The 16,766-nt window shown below is 36.9% G+C and overlaps 1 protein-coding gene across 2 annotated transcripts in view; it reads right to left on the bottom strand.

The window, feature by feature from the left end:
* The window catches only part of LOC134841630 (sodium- and chloride-dependent GABA transporter 2-like), a 59,142-nt gene that overhangs the window by 2,031 nt on the left and 40,345 nt on the right, over window positions 1–16,766 (bottom strand). For both annotated transcript variants that reach the window (XM_063857660.1, XM_063857661.1), the window contains exons 7-11: window positions 11,073–11,229; window positions 7,686–7,789; window positions 7,316–7,440; window positions 3,594–3,706; window positions 2,935–3,072 (exon numbers count right to left, since the gene is read on the bottom strand). In XM_063857660.1, the coding sequence (XP_063713730.1) occupies window positions 2,935–3,072; window positions 3,594–3,706; window positions 7,316–7,440; window positions 7,686–7,789; window positions 11,073–11,229 (637 nt within the window). The remainder of the gene's footprint in view (window positions 1–2,934; window positions 3,073–3,593; window positions 3,707–7,315; window positions 7,441–7,685; window positions 7,790–11,072; window positions 11,230–16,766) is intronic.

The raw sequence follows: 16,766 nt of genomic DNA, 5'->3' as shown, positions 1-16,766 counted from the left end.
GTACTAGGAGATATAAGAGTAAGATTGGTATTAGACTAAGAAGTTGCACGAATCTATCCGGCCGAAAATAAGATAGCGTGATGAAAAGACGGTGTACCTTATCTGAAATTACTCTATGAGTACAGACCAAAGGTCATAACTCACCATTCATCTACTAGAAAGCAACCAGCTAATAAGTTGTTCAGCTCTTTATTGAAAACTGCTATTGTCACCCGATTACGAAATTCAAGCGCCGTAGAGGCTTAGCCATAAGAGGCCGATTGTTGCCGAACGTGTATTTGGGCTAGTCCAGTCTTGCTTATAGATCAGTAAAAATTTGTAATGTAGTATGGGTGCCAGAGAGGAAGGAAAGTTTGTGAGACCTTTAACTCTATTCAGAAAGTTTGAAACTGTAAAATTTTAATCGGTATAAAACGACGGTGGAAACAAAATTTGTGTCACCCTGGAGCAGTGAGAAGTGATATCACGGAGGGCCTCAACGCATCTGCGAGGCGACAATTCGAAAACATGGTCAATGTAAAGTTAGAAAATGATCAAATTTCTAAACTTAAAAACTATTTATAATTGACGCTTTTTGAAAAAAATAAACCCCATTTGAGAAAACTGGATTAGCATGTAAAATTTTTTTGACCTTTTCCTTTTTGCTTTTCGATAGTGAAGTTTCCAAACACAGAAAATGAATTGAACTTAAAAAGAAATCAAAAGTAAAACGACACCAAAAGTAAAAAATTTGATTCAAATTTGAGCGTGAACAATCTTAAAGACTTTTTCCTTAAAAAAACAAGAAATCATCACGACTTATATTAGAATCTTCACTACGTTCCTTGGCTCTTAAAAAAACTAAAAATCATCAACAGTAACAATTCCTAATAGTAGATTAAGCAGCAAACACTGATTCACTCGCACCAAACCTTTACAGCCAAATATACTGCAGCGGCGCAAGCGGTCGCTACTTGACAATGATTTGTTACGAACTGTCGACTGTAACAAATTGTCGCTGTTTACAAATTGTCGCATATAAAGAACTGTCGCTTGTAACGAATTGGCCCCTGTATCGAATTGTCGCTTTTTATGAGTTGACGCAGGTAGCGAATTGCTTGATTGTTACAAAAATCATCATCAAATCATCATCTGAGTTCAATTTTGTCACCCCTTTTTGAAACTCAGAGGTGAGGAGAAATTTTTTCGGCCCGAAGCTAGGCCTGTTTTAGATGTCTGCTGGATATTCTTCGACCTTGAGCTAGGTCTGCAATAGCCACGTTGTTATATCTTCGGCCTTGATCTAGGCTGATATATTTGTGCTACCGAGAGTCTTCAGCCCAGAGCTAAGCCTGTGATTCACTTCTTAAAAAACAAAAAGTTAAAATTCAGCCCTGATCTGGGCCCGGTCTCATCTGATAGACATTGATTTTCTTTTCAGCTTATTAAAAGCTTCCCGAAAATCTGCTGCCAGTTCTCTGACGTGCTTTGCATCTGGATGGATGCCACCAGCGCTCATGTGATGGCGGTATCTGAATTTTCTGTGATTGTAGAAAGGGACTTTCAGCTCCCTCGCTAAACCTTGATAGCAGCCGTTTAGTGCTTTGCTAGTGCTGTATTTATCCCTTCTGCTCGATAGTTCCATTAGTTCAACATTGTATCCGTGAAATTTCAAAATACGAATCAGATAGTACATTTGATCAGCCGTTTCTACTGGTCCCATCAATCGTCGATTCTCTCGATCGAAGAGGTTATTGGTTCCTCCCATGACTATTATGTTTTTTGCACCCGAGTTTCTGATATCTCTCAGAAAATTGTCGCTGCACATTGTGGAGATGGCTCCACCTGGGCACGAAATAGTCATTGTATTCTTCAGGAATACTCCAAACACTAGCAAGGATCCTAGCACACAGTTGTTCACTTGGTTGGTAGAAGTATAGATTATTCTCCGAAATGGCTGTCTTTTGCTTTCAACAACACAGCGATGATTTGCAAGTGATCTTTGACCTCTAACTTTGAGAGGCAAAGCCCTCAGCCGATATCCCACTACTCCTCGTTATCTCTTAAATTATAACTAGCATGGCTTTTTTTTCTTTCCTTACACCTGCGATTTTTGTCCCGACCATTGAAAATGGGAAGGAACTTTGTATTCGGGTCTTTTTTTAGTTTTTATTCTTTTTGTTTTTCACGCAAAATCAGGCAAAACCACAAATAATGATCGGACTGGGTTGAGTGATATATCATATTAAAGCCTTTACAGTCGTGATTTAAACCACATACAAAATTTTAAAAAAGTTTTCCCAGTGTCGAGAAAAACCGGTTGGAATTTTATGATTTGTTGTCTTATTTTGAGCGAATAAAGCGAGCGAGCAGTCTTATTTTAATTGCTTAAAAACATACAAAAGCTTAATTTAAAACGTAAAAACTTAGTTTTACTTGGGTAACGCTAGTTTACTATGAGTATTTTAGCGCTTTTTTGAAATCAAAATTTTCAAAATTTCATAAAACTGCAAAAAAAAAATTTGAAAAAAAAAAAATTTCTTTTTCGTTTTTCTAGTAAATTTTCTACAAAAGAAATTTTTCGATTTGCTTATTTAAGTATGGCTGTCGGCTTTACTTAATCCACAGTTTTTTGTTCAGCTCCTTTTATCACACCACGCCGAACAACAAGACAATAATTGGAAAAAACGTTGTTGTATTTTTTAAAGACTATGGTCAGAACATTCTGTACTACTTGCACAGTAACCGGCTATCCTTGTTTTTACTTGTTAACCTTTTACTCCCACTGGGCTATTCCGAACTTATTAGGTTTTCATATAACTGCTCGTTACGCCATAAAATGAAGCAGGGAAAGTAGGGAAATGATGCAGGGGCGGAAAAAGAGCCTTGGTGATCATGGTTACCTTGAGGACAATGGTCGCCAAGAGCCTATGGTTATTTGGTGCCTATAGTTACCTTCGAGACCATAGTGAGTCCCACTATGAATTTTGCGAGGCAGACAGCGAGGGTGAACATGGCCTGTCTGGAGGATGTCTTCCGGAACTGGGGGAACACATCCAGCAGAGAACAGACGAATGACTCCACGGCTGCATACTGAACACAACATGCAAAGTAAAAACAGATTGATATGGCTAGATATTGTTCTTAACTTGAGTTAAATTTGATATTTGAAGCAGGAGCAAACTTATGAGGGTAAATTTTTAATAACAAAAGAAAATTTGGCGGCATTTCTTATCGGCCGAACAATGTAGATTTTTCGAGCTCTTCGCATTGTTTTTCTAACATTGGCACCTTCAGAAACTTTAAGAACTGATCAACCCAAATTGAACATCGTAAACTATTACTTGCGGTGGATCAATTAGGCTGCCATGTTGGCGAACGCTTGAGGTCACGTCATCTGCCCCCTCCCCCTAAACTCGCCTTTGAAACGTTATCTAACAACGTTAATGACACTGAAAATAAAGAAATTACAAAAAAATCCAGCAAAAAAAAATAAAAACAGAAACAAAAAAGGCATCACTGCCAGAAAAACTATTTAGAAAACATGAACACAGCTTCGATCGAAAATATGTTAAAGTTAATTATAGTAATCAACAGTTTGAGGGCTGTCCAACCTGTCCGTCGACTCCTAGGAGGAACACCATGAAGAAGAAGAGGACAGACCACACATTGGGCAGGGGCAGCAGACTCACTGCCACTGGGTACATTTTGAAGATCAGACCAGGCCCTAAAATGAATCAGAGTAGTAAACAATATTAACAATTTTAAGTATTGTGTTAACAATTAAACAACTTTAGTAAACAATAAAAACAAATAGTAAAACACTCATTTTAAATTCTATTAATTCCAAGAAAAATAGTAACCATAGCCAGCAGTGAGTTAGAAAAATGTTAATGAACGAACTCAAGGAAACAGAAAAAAAAATGTCGATTCTTTGAAAAGTTCGAAGAGTTTCAAGAAGAACATTCAATCTTTTTTATTTCACTAATGTTGTAGAATTAAATATAACTTTTTCGAGCTTGGACGAGCGAATTTAATTCTTAAATTGAGTAAAAATTGAAAATTTCCCAAATGGCACTGATTCCGAATTTTTGCTCCAATCAAACTTAAGTTTATCAAAACAATACAATTTGTGTACAATGTTTAAGCGTAATGCTTTCAAAACAAATGATGAGAGAGAGTTTTGCTTCAAAATTCAAGCGCAAGAGATTTTTACAGTTTTATTAACATCATCATCATCATCATCTTTTCTACATTTGTCAATCTGCTGCGGGCAATTAAATTTGAGAAAAAAATTCAGCCAACAACTAAAATGACAATTTTTTTTATCTGAGAGCGTAATTTGGACTGCGTCCCAAACAGCATCATTACCAAGAACGGAAAGTTGTTTGGTTGTGAATTTAATAGCTGGTTGACATTTTTTAAATGCACTGAACAAAATTTGATGTAAAACTGTGATATTACGATGCTCGCATATTTTTGAAAAAGAAAACATAGCCAACTTAAAAAAAGAAGTAATGAACGCAAGAAAATTGAAAAAAAAACCGACTTGCTTTTTCAAAACTCTTCAACTTTTGAGTTTCGAAGATAAAAATAGATGGCCTAAAAGCTCTTTGAATTTGTAGAACAATTTATGATGGAAACTTTTATTTCGCTGGGAAATCTGATAACTAATTTCCATTTTCGAAATTAGAAGTCGATCAAGTTTTTCGTGAACTTTACAAACTTGCTGTTCGACAGTGGAGTTTGCCTTCCTTTTCAAAAAAGAAATGCATTGAACTTATAAAAAAAACCGCGAAAGATCAAAACTGAGCGTGAACAAATTTTAAGACTTTTTCCTGAAAAAAAAAATTAAAAAAACAGTAAGACCTAAATAAGAGTACTCACTACGTTCATTACTCTTAAAACCAGTTTGGGCGAAAAATTTTAAAATTATACAAAAAGGAAAATCTCCAATTTTTAGCAATTAAAGAATCATGTCAATTGAGAAGTCACTCAAGTTTGCTTTCAATTACGTTACTGAATTATAATACCACCTTAAAAATAATCAAAGGTCAAAGATAGACAAAGTTAGAACTTTTTGGAAACAAAACAAACAAAAAAAGCGCACTACCAAAATAGCTGAAAATAACCGGTGCACTTCGCTCGTTAGCACCTAGAACTTTCTTGTTGGAGTAGTTTTTTGATCAAATTTAATTAAATTGAGAAAATCAGGTCCTCAAGTAAGCTTTTTGTAGAGGAGGTGAAACAACTAAAACCTAAATCAATTTTTGCGCTATGTTCGCATTTGGCACGCCAGAGCTTATTTAAGATGCTTTTTCGACTTAATTGAAAAACGTTCGAATCAGATCTGAAACGGTTTATGACATATAATAAATATTGCAATCTTGTCTGTGTGTTATCTGATTTCGATCGAACAAAAACGTGACTTCCCAAATGATTTAATTTTTAAATTGCATATATTGAAAATTCAACAAATTACTTCAATTCCAAATTGCTCCAATTAAAATTAAGTTTATCAAAATGTAAAACTTGTGTGCAATATTTAAGCGCATTTCTTCCAAAACAAATATTGAATGAGAGTTTTGCTTTAAAACTCAAGTTCAAGAGATTTTTAGAGTTTCCTTAAAATCATCATCATTATCTCGGCAGGGTAAATTATTGCAAAAAGAGCATAGAATTCGTGCCATTTGGGACAACTTCATTCTTTCTTTCATGTGGGAATGATGTAAAACCAAGACTGATCAAAAACCAAGTTTCCATCTAATCAAGTGGTTTGAGTTATTTAACAGATGGGAAGCTGACTTCACCATCACAGGCAAAAAACGGTAAGAGAGCTCTGAAAACGCCAGCAACAAAAAACGCAAAAATTATACATAAAACAAACGGCAATGAATACACGAATTGGACGACTTCTTTTTTTTGCAGCAACAACATCTACAACAACACAAAAAATATTTACTGTAAGGAAAATCGAATCCAATTTTGTTTTCAATTTCTTTACTGAAATAAATAAAATGCCACTTTAAAAAGATCAAAAGATCAAAGATAGACAAATTTAGATTTTTTCTTGAAAACAAAACAAAAAAAAACAGCGCACGACCAAAATCACTGAAAATAATTGATAAACTTTGCTCATTAACACCTAGAAATTTTATGAGTGATAATGTTCCAATGAAAATAAAGTAAATTGGGGAAACCAGGTCCTCAAGTAAACTTTTTGTTGAGGTGAAGCAACTAAAACTTGAATGAAATTTTTGCGCTATGTTCACGTTTGGTATTCCAGAGCTTATATTACTTTTTTTTCGAAATAATTGAATACGAATGAGTGCTGAAACGGTTTTGGACATACAATTAGATCTTGCAATCATGTCTTCGTGTTACCTGATTTCAATTGAACGAACAGGTGACTCCCAGGTGACTTAATTCTGAAAGTGCGTAAATTGAAAATGTTACATAATTGTCACGTAAATTGTATTAATTTCTAACTTGAGATCCAATTAACTTGAAATTTATAAAAACTGAAACCTTGTGCACAATTTTTAAACGTTATGCTTTCAAAACAAATATTGAATGAGAGTTTTGCTTTAAAATTCAAGTTCAAGAGATTAACAAACTCATTAACAGTATCATCATCATCTTTTCTAAATTTGTCATTCTTCTGCGGGTAATTAAATTGAAGAAAAAATTTCAGCCAACAATTGAAATGGCAATTTAACCAATTTTTACACATTTTGCACTACATTATTTCGAAACGGTTAATTATTGAGTTTCGAGCATAGTTCATGCCATTTGGGACATTTATTTAAGACTTAATCAAAAATCAAGTTTCCTTCCAGTCAAGCACTTTGAGTTATTTAACAGATGCTAAGCTGCACTTCGCCAATACAGGCAAAAAAACGGCAAAATAGCTCTGAAAAACGGCAGCAAAAAATACAAAAGTTATTTACTGTATAAAAAATCGAGCCCGAGATTGTACCCCTGGTCTTACACAAGATTCTAATCCGAATATTCTGATTAGGAATCTCGTGCCATTATCACTGGGTCCTGGCATCTTGATCTAGACTACGTAGACTACTAAGTTTTAAAGCGCTTATAATCAGTACATGTTCTTTAATTAACCATTAACTCTGCAAACACTTCTCACTAAATTGTGCGACTTTGCTTGGAAAAAGCATCTTATCGTAAGACACAACGCTCAAAAACTAGCTTGTACAAACAAAAATTAATTCAATTGAAGCCAGCATAAATGTAAATCTAGCCATGCCATGTTATCAGTTACAAAATTAATATGGCGTAAACTGAATAGTGTTAAATGGATTCTCGACAGTCTTACCCGAGTCAGTGATCGCCTCAATGGGAACTCCTGCTTCGTGAGAGAGATGTCCCAGCACGGAGAATACAGCGAAGCCAGATAGGATGCTGGTGCAGGGGTTAGCCACTATCACTATCATAGAATCCCTAAAACGATTCCAGGTCCATAAAATAGAAGTTTTTAGAGTTCCTCAGTAAATTATAAATTTCGAAAATTTTCATCACTGTTTTCAGTTGGGTTTTTGATTTTCTGTGAAAAGAGTGAGACACTTAAGCTTCTTTTGTACTTGATTTTGGTATGTAATTATCTTGAATAACTATACATTCAATAGCATTTAGTGATTGGAGTATGGCGTGTGAAAGCGAGAGGGCCTAGAATTAGTTGAGTGTACCTGAGGACGTTGTTGCTGTAGTGGTTGTGGCTGGAGAGAGTGATCAGCCCCCCACAGCAGACTGCGTAGGAGAAGAAGATCTGAGAGGCTGCATCTATCCACACCTAAAACAAACACAAACATACACTCAATCACAAACTAAAGACATCAACACAAAAAATATATGAATGAGTGCTGGGTCATTCCAATCAGCATAAAAAATAGTTAATTTTATGAAAACAGCACGAAAATTTTGAAGGAAGAGGGCCGTTTTAAAAATTTTATCGACCTTTTTTAAAGTTCTTTGAGAAAACCCAAACAAGCTAGTATACCACAGTTTTCTGCGCCCAAAAAAGCTTCTGGTTCAATGGTCTCAATGAGTCATGTTTGAAATGATTTGGCCGAGAATTCGCCTTACGTCAACCCAAACACCCAAACCTCATAAGTGTAAAATGATGCCTTATGAAAAAATTTAGCATCTTCTGTCGAACAGTGGTAAAATAGTACCCAAAACAGACCTTTAGGAGAAATGGCAATCAGAATTGCGAGGGGCAGCTGACATGGGTCGATGTTTGCGATTTATGTCTCGGCCGTCCAACCCAAGCATGATGTTTCGAATATGTTCGACCAAGGAAAAAAATGTACAATTGCTCGACCGAGGAAAAACAGTTCGACCGTGTTCGGCCGAGGAAGAATATTTTGACCGAGTTCGACCAAAAAGTATTTTCGAACACAAAGAAATTTGACTGAGGAAAAACAGTTTGACTAAGCAATAATTTCGATCGAATGAAGTTTGACCGAGGCAAAAGCATTTCGAACAAGTTCGACCATGAAGTAATTCCGAACGAAAAAAAAAATCGGCCGAGGAAAACATTTGACAGAGTTTGACCGGTGAAAAGATTTCGATCGTGTTCGACCACAAAGTATTTTTACCCAAAGTAAATTTATAATTATGCTTTTCGCGTAATATCTGGCATAGCGAGATTTTTTTTTAATTGAACTGCTCAATAAAAGTGAGTTTTTATTTTAGTTTTGCTATAAACACTAAAAAGGTTCTAAAAATTAAAAATTACCTCCGCGGGAGCCCTTACATTTTAAAATTTGAAGGAAGCAGCTTGAAATTTTTATTTGAGGTAAACAGTTCTTCTCGACGGTTGGTAAACTGAGTACTCTGATATGGAGGTTATCGTAACACGACAACTCGCAACAAAAGACAACTCGCAAACAAAGACAACTCAAAAAAATTACCAATTCTGACAACTCGCAAAACGCATTAATTCGCAATAAACTCGTAAGATAATCCTTTAATTACCCCTAAACTAAGACCCGTAATCCCAACATTAAAAAAATCAATTAAATTTATACTTAATTCAAAACAATTATTGAGGAAAGATATAAGTCTTTTTGTTCGTTTAACACAAAAACGGATTCCAAAATCTTGATTCCGTTAATTGGTATATCATCATTTTGGTTTCTAAATGTGGAGAAAAAATTAAATCATTTACATTCAGTGATACCTCAAGAACGAGAAGTTATAAAAAGCAACACCTCCGGTACCGCAACACTTCGCAATTTCAGCTTTCTAAGCAACAACATTTGAGAAGTAAGTTTTGTAGACGTGTCTTAGTTTTTTTAGGATTTCTCGAAATAAAAATTCAAGAAATTCGGTTCAAAAAAGGGTGAAAAGCATGACCGTTAAACTTACATAGCAGGTAAAAATCGTTGGGGAAAATTCGAAAAACCAAATTTCGACAAATAGTTTCAAAAAACATTCCTCACTTCTTGCACTACTTCTGGGGGGCAAAATGTAAATTTCCAAAATGTTTTAGTGTCATGCAAAAAGTAAAAGAAAGAGCGAAAAACATGGAAGAACATCCCGATCTATTGATCAAAACGTAACGAGCGCCGTTTCTGATGCGTGCGCAGCAAACATGCCCAAATTTACTTCGGTTGCAAGAGCTATTCAACGAGAAAGAGAATTTGGAGTTGTGCCAAACACCGTGGAGGACATAGGAACCTGAAACCACTCTAAAGGGGAGAGATTCTTGGCTCATTACATGGGCCGAGGGATTCCGACCGACTTCTCGAGTTCACCTCTGAGGCAAACTTCTGAGTTTTACACTGTCTGAGGCAGACATTCTAGAGCGCACATTTAAAAGTTGTCCCTCATTATTCTATCAAGTATATACTGTACATGCTGTTATTAATAGCTGCTCCCATCCAAAGGTTTTCTTTCTGTTGCTACAAAAAAACTCAACAGCAATATTAACAAGCATTTCGTGTGTTACGTGAACTTAACCCTTTATTAGAACCAACGCAAAATGTTATTGCTTTCGAAGAAGCTGCAATTTCAGCTTTCAAATCGCAATTAGCCACAGCATCCGTAAAATGTTGCTTTTTACATTTTGCGAAGACCAATTGGCAAAAACTATAAGAATTAGGAGTGGCCGTTGAATACAGAAAAGACAAAGATTTAAGAAAGAAAACGAAACCAATGAGTGCGACTTGATGTTGGCAAAAGAAGCTCTCTACGCAACAACAATTGAGAATGATCAGCTCCATTCATATCTCGATTATTTCGAAAAAACTTGGGTGGGGCAATATGCACGAGGAATTCTACGAAAAGATCCAGATTTCAAACAAGCTATATGTAACCAGTTCAGCAATGCGATAAAGGCAATGCGAGAAAGGCAATAAATCGAAAAACCTACAACTTGGTCGAAGAATGGCCTAGAGCTCTTCAATAAGGAATAGGTTATGCTCACCCCATTATATCACAATTCATTCAGCAAATTAGGAAGTACCAATGTTTAACGGAAAACGGTCTGATTCGGTTCAAATATGGAGAACAGCCCTATAAATGTCCCAAATATGAACAATTGCAACAAAGGATATCAGAAACTCTTAAAAAAACTATCAAAAAATTGATCTTATTTCGCAGCCCCTTTATACCAAAAAAAATTTTTGACGCAAGGCTTTGATGTTTTACCGCTTTTTCGTTTCACATTTAGATTAAAGAGAAATTTAATTTTCTTCCGAGTTGATACGAGTTGTCTTTTTTTGCTAGTTGTCTTTTTCTTAAGAATTTGAAAAGTCTCTTGGTTTGCGAGTGGTCTTTTGTTGCGAGGTGTTGCGGTACCAGAGGTTCTTAAGTAAGCGCAAAATTTTTGCTCAAATTATTAAACAAAACGTTCAAACAATAATATAGGAACTTTCAACAATTTTAAGTTTTGAGCTTGAATTCGACTTCATGTGTCAACTTAGTCCTCACAAATGAGTTCGCAGCGCTCCGCAAGTACACCTCTGATCAGACGTTTATTTAGGAAAATTGGCAGGTTTAACATTTCACTGAAAGCCAACGACAGTAAGGTATCACACGCGAGTAGTTTGCCCTCAGACTAGACTGACCTGTGCTTCTTTTAGCTTGTCCATGTTTGGTTTCAGGTAGAACACTATGCCCTGCAGTGAGCCCTCAAGAGTGAGTCCCCTGAGGATGAAGCAGAAGATGAGGACATAGGGGAACAGCACCGTGAAGTACACTATCTTCCCACTGATCTTGATGCCCCTGATGACACACAACAAAAAAGTCCAACACAACACTAACATCTCCAAGTTAATAAGTATCGATGAAAAAGGCGCCTTCAGTAATTTGTAGGGTTGCTCCATCTATTCGCAAAAAAAAGTTAACAAAAGATTATCGCAAGTAAAATATACAGTTAACAACTATCAAATCGCTTGTAATTGATTGTATTTTACAATTGAGTTAATTGATTCGACGATTACCAAAAATATGGTACAAACTGTCTATACTGAAAGTTTGAAAGTTTATACGCACATTTTATACAGATAATAAACATATTTCATAAACAAATTATATACATTTTACCAGTGGCAGATTTGGGGGAGCCCTTTAGGTCGGCAGGGGGTCGTATCCCTGAGAGGGGCATCCGCCCTTGCATTATATTCAGATATTATATCGAATCTAAACCTTAAAATTTGAAGAAAAAAAGATTTTGACAACAATCGAAAAAAAAATCAATTTTTCAAACATCAGTCTTTCATGCATTTGCAAAAATTTTCTCAAATTCGACAACTTTTTTGGACTTTTTTAAAGAATCCTAATCAAAACTAATAGGCTTTTAATATGAACAAACACGAGCGTTCTTTGTGGTGGTTTCAGTTTTCTCGCATCAAAATTAAATAAAACGGACCCCACGTCATAGTTTCTGCCCACTATTTGAGAATTCTCAAAGCAAACCTCACTAATATGCGAAAAACTTGCAGCGCAAACTAATTTTTCTACACAGATGCGAAGCTGCAGCATCTAAACACTTGCGAGAAAGCCGTAAAGGTTCAGGAGCTTAAAAAAGCGCAAAACACAAATTTTACATGTAATAAATTGAAAAGTAATAAATTAGAGGCAATCACACTAATTGAATAAGGCAATGAATATGTTAAACTAAATTGCGTATAAATTATGCATTTCCAAAATTTCGTGAATTCATTCGAGCTGGAAAATTTCTGAAAAGGGATTTGATTTATTTAACTGTTGTATGAAACAAATCGCTTTTTTCGGTTCAATTGATGGATTATAAAAGCCTCAAATAAGTTAGCTTATTGCTAATCAAATGTCAAAGCACTTGCTATTATACTGCTAATGTAGCCTACTGATTCAAAAGTGCCAGCAAAAGTAGCACTTTTACTTGCGATATAGGTTGGAAAAAAATTGCATCGTAGTATCACACTGCGCTAGGCTCGTGTAAACAAGAAATTCTTTTAATCAATTTTTTTACACAAAATTGCTCTGGACATGTTAATCTTAGAATTGGCAATTGAAAAACTTTCTCTGAAAAGCGCTTCTGACACAGAGTAGAAGCAAAGCTTCGCACTACTTGCAAAGAAAAATACAAGTCGCGCAATCAAAACATCGAAGCTTTTGACCAGTTTTATCAAACAAACTAGGAAGCCAGTAATTGATTAAACAACAGTTTTATTTTAAAAAAAAATGACTATTTTTCAATTTTTCACGTTTAAAGTTTCTGAGTTTGTTAGAGAGGGCTTAGAAGAAGGATTCAGATTTGCAAAAAAAATCTCGTTCAGTCGTCATAACAACAAAAATTAATAGAACAAACCTATTGGGAAAACAAATCGACAAAATTGAAGCCGAACAATCTCGGTATCACAAAGTTGATATAAAATTAAGCAATGGTTCATTGATTTTGATCATCATCATCATCATCGTATGCTACGTTTGATTATGGTGCGGACATTGTGCCATCAGATGGGGTTCGCAGCACCAGACAATGTCGAACTGAAGCTCTTCGTAAAATACATTCCTGCAGGTCAGTTTGAGTACGGCAATGTTCCTTGATATCATTTTTTTACTCAACCTAACCAAGTCTTTCTTGGCCTCCCCCGTCTTTTAATGGATGATATTTTCTTCTCACTGGCCATTTTGATGCATGAAGCTGAGGCACCGCGCTCAACATGTCCAAACCATCTGAGTTATCTGCTCCGAAGGATGATGAGAATGTCACAAAAGCCGGGTTTACAAGACGTGCACCTGGGTCAAAAACACCGGGTTTAACACCGCAGATCCAACGGATCATTGCACGGTCATTTTATCAAAAACGCAGCAGATCTGACACATTGGGAACCTAAGTTTCAATTCTGTCCAGCAGAGTTGATCGCACACAAGAAGAGTACACTTTTTGGCGTATTAAAAATGAGAAGTGCCGCGAACTTAGTTCAGGGAAAAGTTTTTCCCCACCTGCACTGTGCATAACATCCAGGTAGCAGAAAGTTGGGTCATTATCGAGCGTAGTGCTTTCTACAGCAGTCGTGTTCGAAAGGCGACCGTCGATAGGCCGCGACAATCCAGTGATTCTGGGGCAAACATATTATGGGTTGGCTACCAGCCGGCCAGATATCGCGCAGCTTTTCTTGTGATCCCACAACTTGCACTGAGAGAAAGCATTGGAGTTACTTCCAACACCTTTAGTACAGACAGCACAAGGGTACTACCCAGAGCGCTCGAGGAGATCAAGGCCGATGCCTGAGATCAAGAACTTTGTGCTTTTCATGTAGACTCTCAGACCTTCACTCTCCATGCAAATTTTATAGATCCTGAGGCTAGCGATGCATTCATCAAGCGTATCTTCCATAAGAACAAAATCATCCGCATAGAGGAGTTCCCAAGTCACGCCTTTACGTTGATTTAATCGCTGAGGGGCTTCTGGGACGAGGATGAACAGAAATGGACTGAGAACAGAGCCCTGTGTACACCGACTTTCACTTCGAATTTTTCGCTAAACTGACCGTTTACTCGAGCAGGACTCTGGGCATTATAAAACATACCCTGGACGAATGCACTGCCCCACAGAGGAGTGCTAGGAGCAATGTTTTTTTATTTGTAGCTGTCGAACAGTGAATATGGCGTCAGTGGTACCACTGCTGGTACAAAGCCATACTGCATCTGGTCTTTACGCACCATCTTACGAACGATTGGATCGAGCACGCGATCCGCCAGCTTCACGACATGATCAGTCAACTTCAGTCCTCGATATTGCCACGACTTAGGGCATCTTCTTTGCCTTTCTGGAGGGTCAGAATGAAGCTTGCCTCCCAGTCTCCGGAAAGGACACCATTTTGGAAAACAGTTTCAGTTAGTTGCTTCATCATTTCGACGCCGAGATCTCCGGCAGCTTGCAACATCACAGCAACAATGCCAGAAGGCCCAGCGACTTTGCCACAGTTCACCTTGCTGAGAGCCCTGTATAAGATTTTTCTGGAAACTTCAGGCTCTCGCCCGAACTCTAGTTCGAACCGGATTAGCTCCATCTGCTTAGCCATCCAAAACATGTGATGTCTGCTGCTGAGGAGGAAAAATTCATCACAGTGGCATTTGGAGACTGTGGCGAATTCTTCCTTCTCAGCAGCAAATTTAGCAAGGTAGACAGTGTGTTTGACTTGCGCTTTGCTTCCAGAAAAGACTCGAGCATTTAGCGCTTCAGATGTCTTGCCTATCTTTGTCAAGGCATTGTAAATCTTGCAACGTGCGCGCTTCTTGTGCATAACGTGGTCAATTTGTTCATTTCACCCCCAAGTTTCAGGTCTCCACTTGTAACTTTTTGATTGGCTACACAAATCTGTGGCAGCCTTCAGATTCGGAAGCTTCAGGCGAGATCAGACAGACTCAACATGACAGGTTGTATAATTAGTAGCCTAAGCAGTTGACATCCCTTGTTTCTGAAGGACCTCTTGGAATTGGTTGGCTATGGCATCGTATCTACTCTTCTATGCGCGTATGCAAGGTATAAACTTGCACTTCTTCGTACGAGCTACGTAAACGGCGAGATCGCACATGACAGGGTGATGTTGTTGGACTCATTCCTCGTTAAGAATAACTTTAACATCACAAACGGATGTTAAACGACTTTCCACCTGTACACTTTGCCACCGCAAATGTCAACTATCCTCCTCGATGAAGTCTCCAGCTTTGCAGCTCCCCTGGTTTTCAGGGTACCCATATTCCAAGTGGCAACTCGGAAATTAGTCAAGATCGGGCGCTTGCATGATTTGCGGTACGAGCCAGACCCTACTTCCAACACCCATGAGAAAGTCAAACCCAAGACGTCATCTGCATTCCGCCTGAATGGGGTTCTGTTGAAGATTTTGCCATGAGATTGAAGCGAATTTTTGAATGGAGTGGTTGTTCTGCCTGACCTCCAACCTTAGCTTTAGGTGCTTGGGAAACCTGGATTTTCTGTTAGGGTGCCGACTCTAGCCGGTGCCAATATGTATATTATATGGCCGCCAGAGAGCGAAGGATTGAAATTGGAGTTTTCCTGCTCCCAGATGGGATACCCTCCCGGGTTTGAGGGGCCCATCTGCCCCAGGGGTAAAGACCCGACAGCCCTACAAATTTTACCTATTAATAAGGCAGTTAACCGAAAAAAAAAATATTTTTTTAACCAAAAAATACTGAAAAAATTTCAAGCTTGAATGGTTTTTTTAAATGAAATAGCTTAATTTAAAAAAATGGAATAGAATCTAATGACAAAAAATATCAAGAACAAAAATCGACAAGATCAACGAAAAAAGAACAAAAATTGTGCAGAAACTAACGAGCTATTTTATATTGACCAAAAAGATTACTATGAAACTAAAACAGCTGATCGTACAACCAAAAACAAAAAAGTCTGAACAAACTTTGCTTCTTCACCTGAGAATAAAAACCAAAAAAAGTTGACTCTTTTTTGCTTAATTTTTTTTCACTTTAATTTAAAAAAGTCTGAGTTTGATTAAAAATTTCCACAATTTCAGTTACAGAATTCCTTCTTTCCCATATATTACTTTTAAAAAAATTTTAAAAAAAACATAGGAAAAAAGCCGCCAGAATTGAAGGCCGAAAATCTCAGTTCTATCTCAGTGCCGAAAATAGAACAAAAAAATCGGTACCCTACAAAAACTCACTTGCAACCCTTAACGTAACACAACTAAACGCCGCGTCGTATCTGCATGGAGCTTTTACAGTTACCACATTTTTAAGCAACCATGCACTTTTTACCATTTTTGACCATTTTGTGCCTAAAAGTATTTACAGGAAAAAAGTCTTCTTCCCGATTGCAATACCATTGATTATTGCAAGGGTAATCAGCGCAGGAATGCTTACATGGCAAAACTTTCAAGATATCTATACAAACTTATGGAATGCGGTGAGCAAATCTCCTCGAGGGACAGCTCTTTATACGACTTTGCGAGATTTTTCTTGGGTTCCAGTTTTTGGTCAAAAATTTGCGATCAAAACCCATCTTTAAGTTTTAGGCTTTCATAAACCATGTTTCTTGAAGCAGACAAATTATACTTTAGACAATATAATGATTTTATATAGATTCTTAAGATTTTATTTCGATTCCATAAAGCAACACAAATCCATTCTTTGGACACTCAATCCAATTTTAGATGAAATTAATCAATTTTTCTGAAATGTATAGAATACATTTAATCATCGGTTTTAGTGTCCAATTGGGTAATAAAGCATTGAGATTTTAATTTAAAAAATCTTTATAAAAACCAACGCAGAGACGAAGCTGCGCTTTG

This window comes from Symsagittifera roscoffensis, chromosome 3 (assembly GCF_963678635.1).
Source record: "Symsagittifera roscoffensis chromosome 3, txSymRosc1.1, whole genome shotgun sequence".
Lineage (NCBI taxonomy): Eukaryota > Metazoa > Xenacoelomorpha > Acoela > Convolutidae > Symsagittifera > Symsagittifera roscoffensis.
Note: the sequence above shows the minus strand (reverse complement) of the source record. Positions and strands in the feature narration are given on the sequence as shown.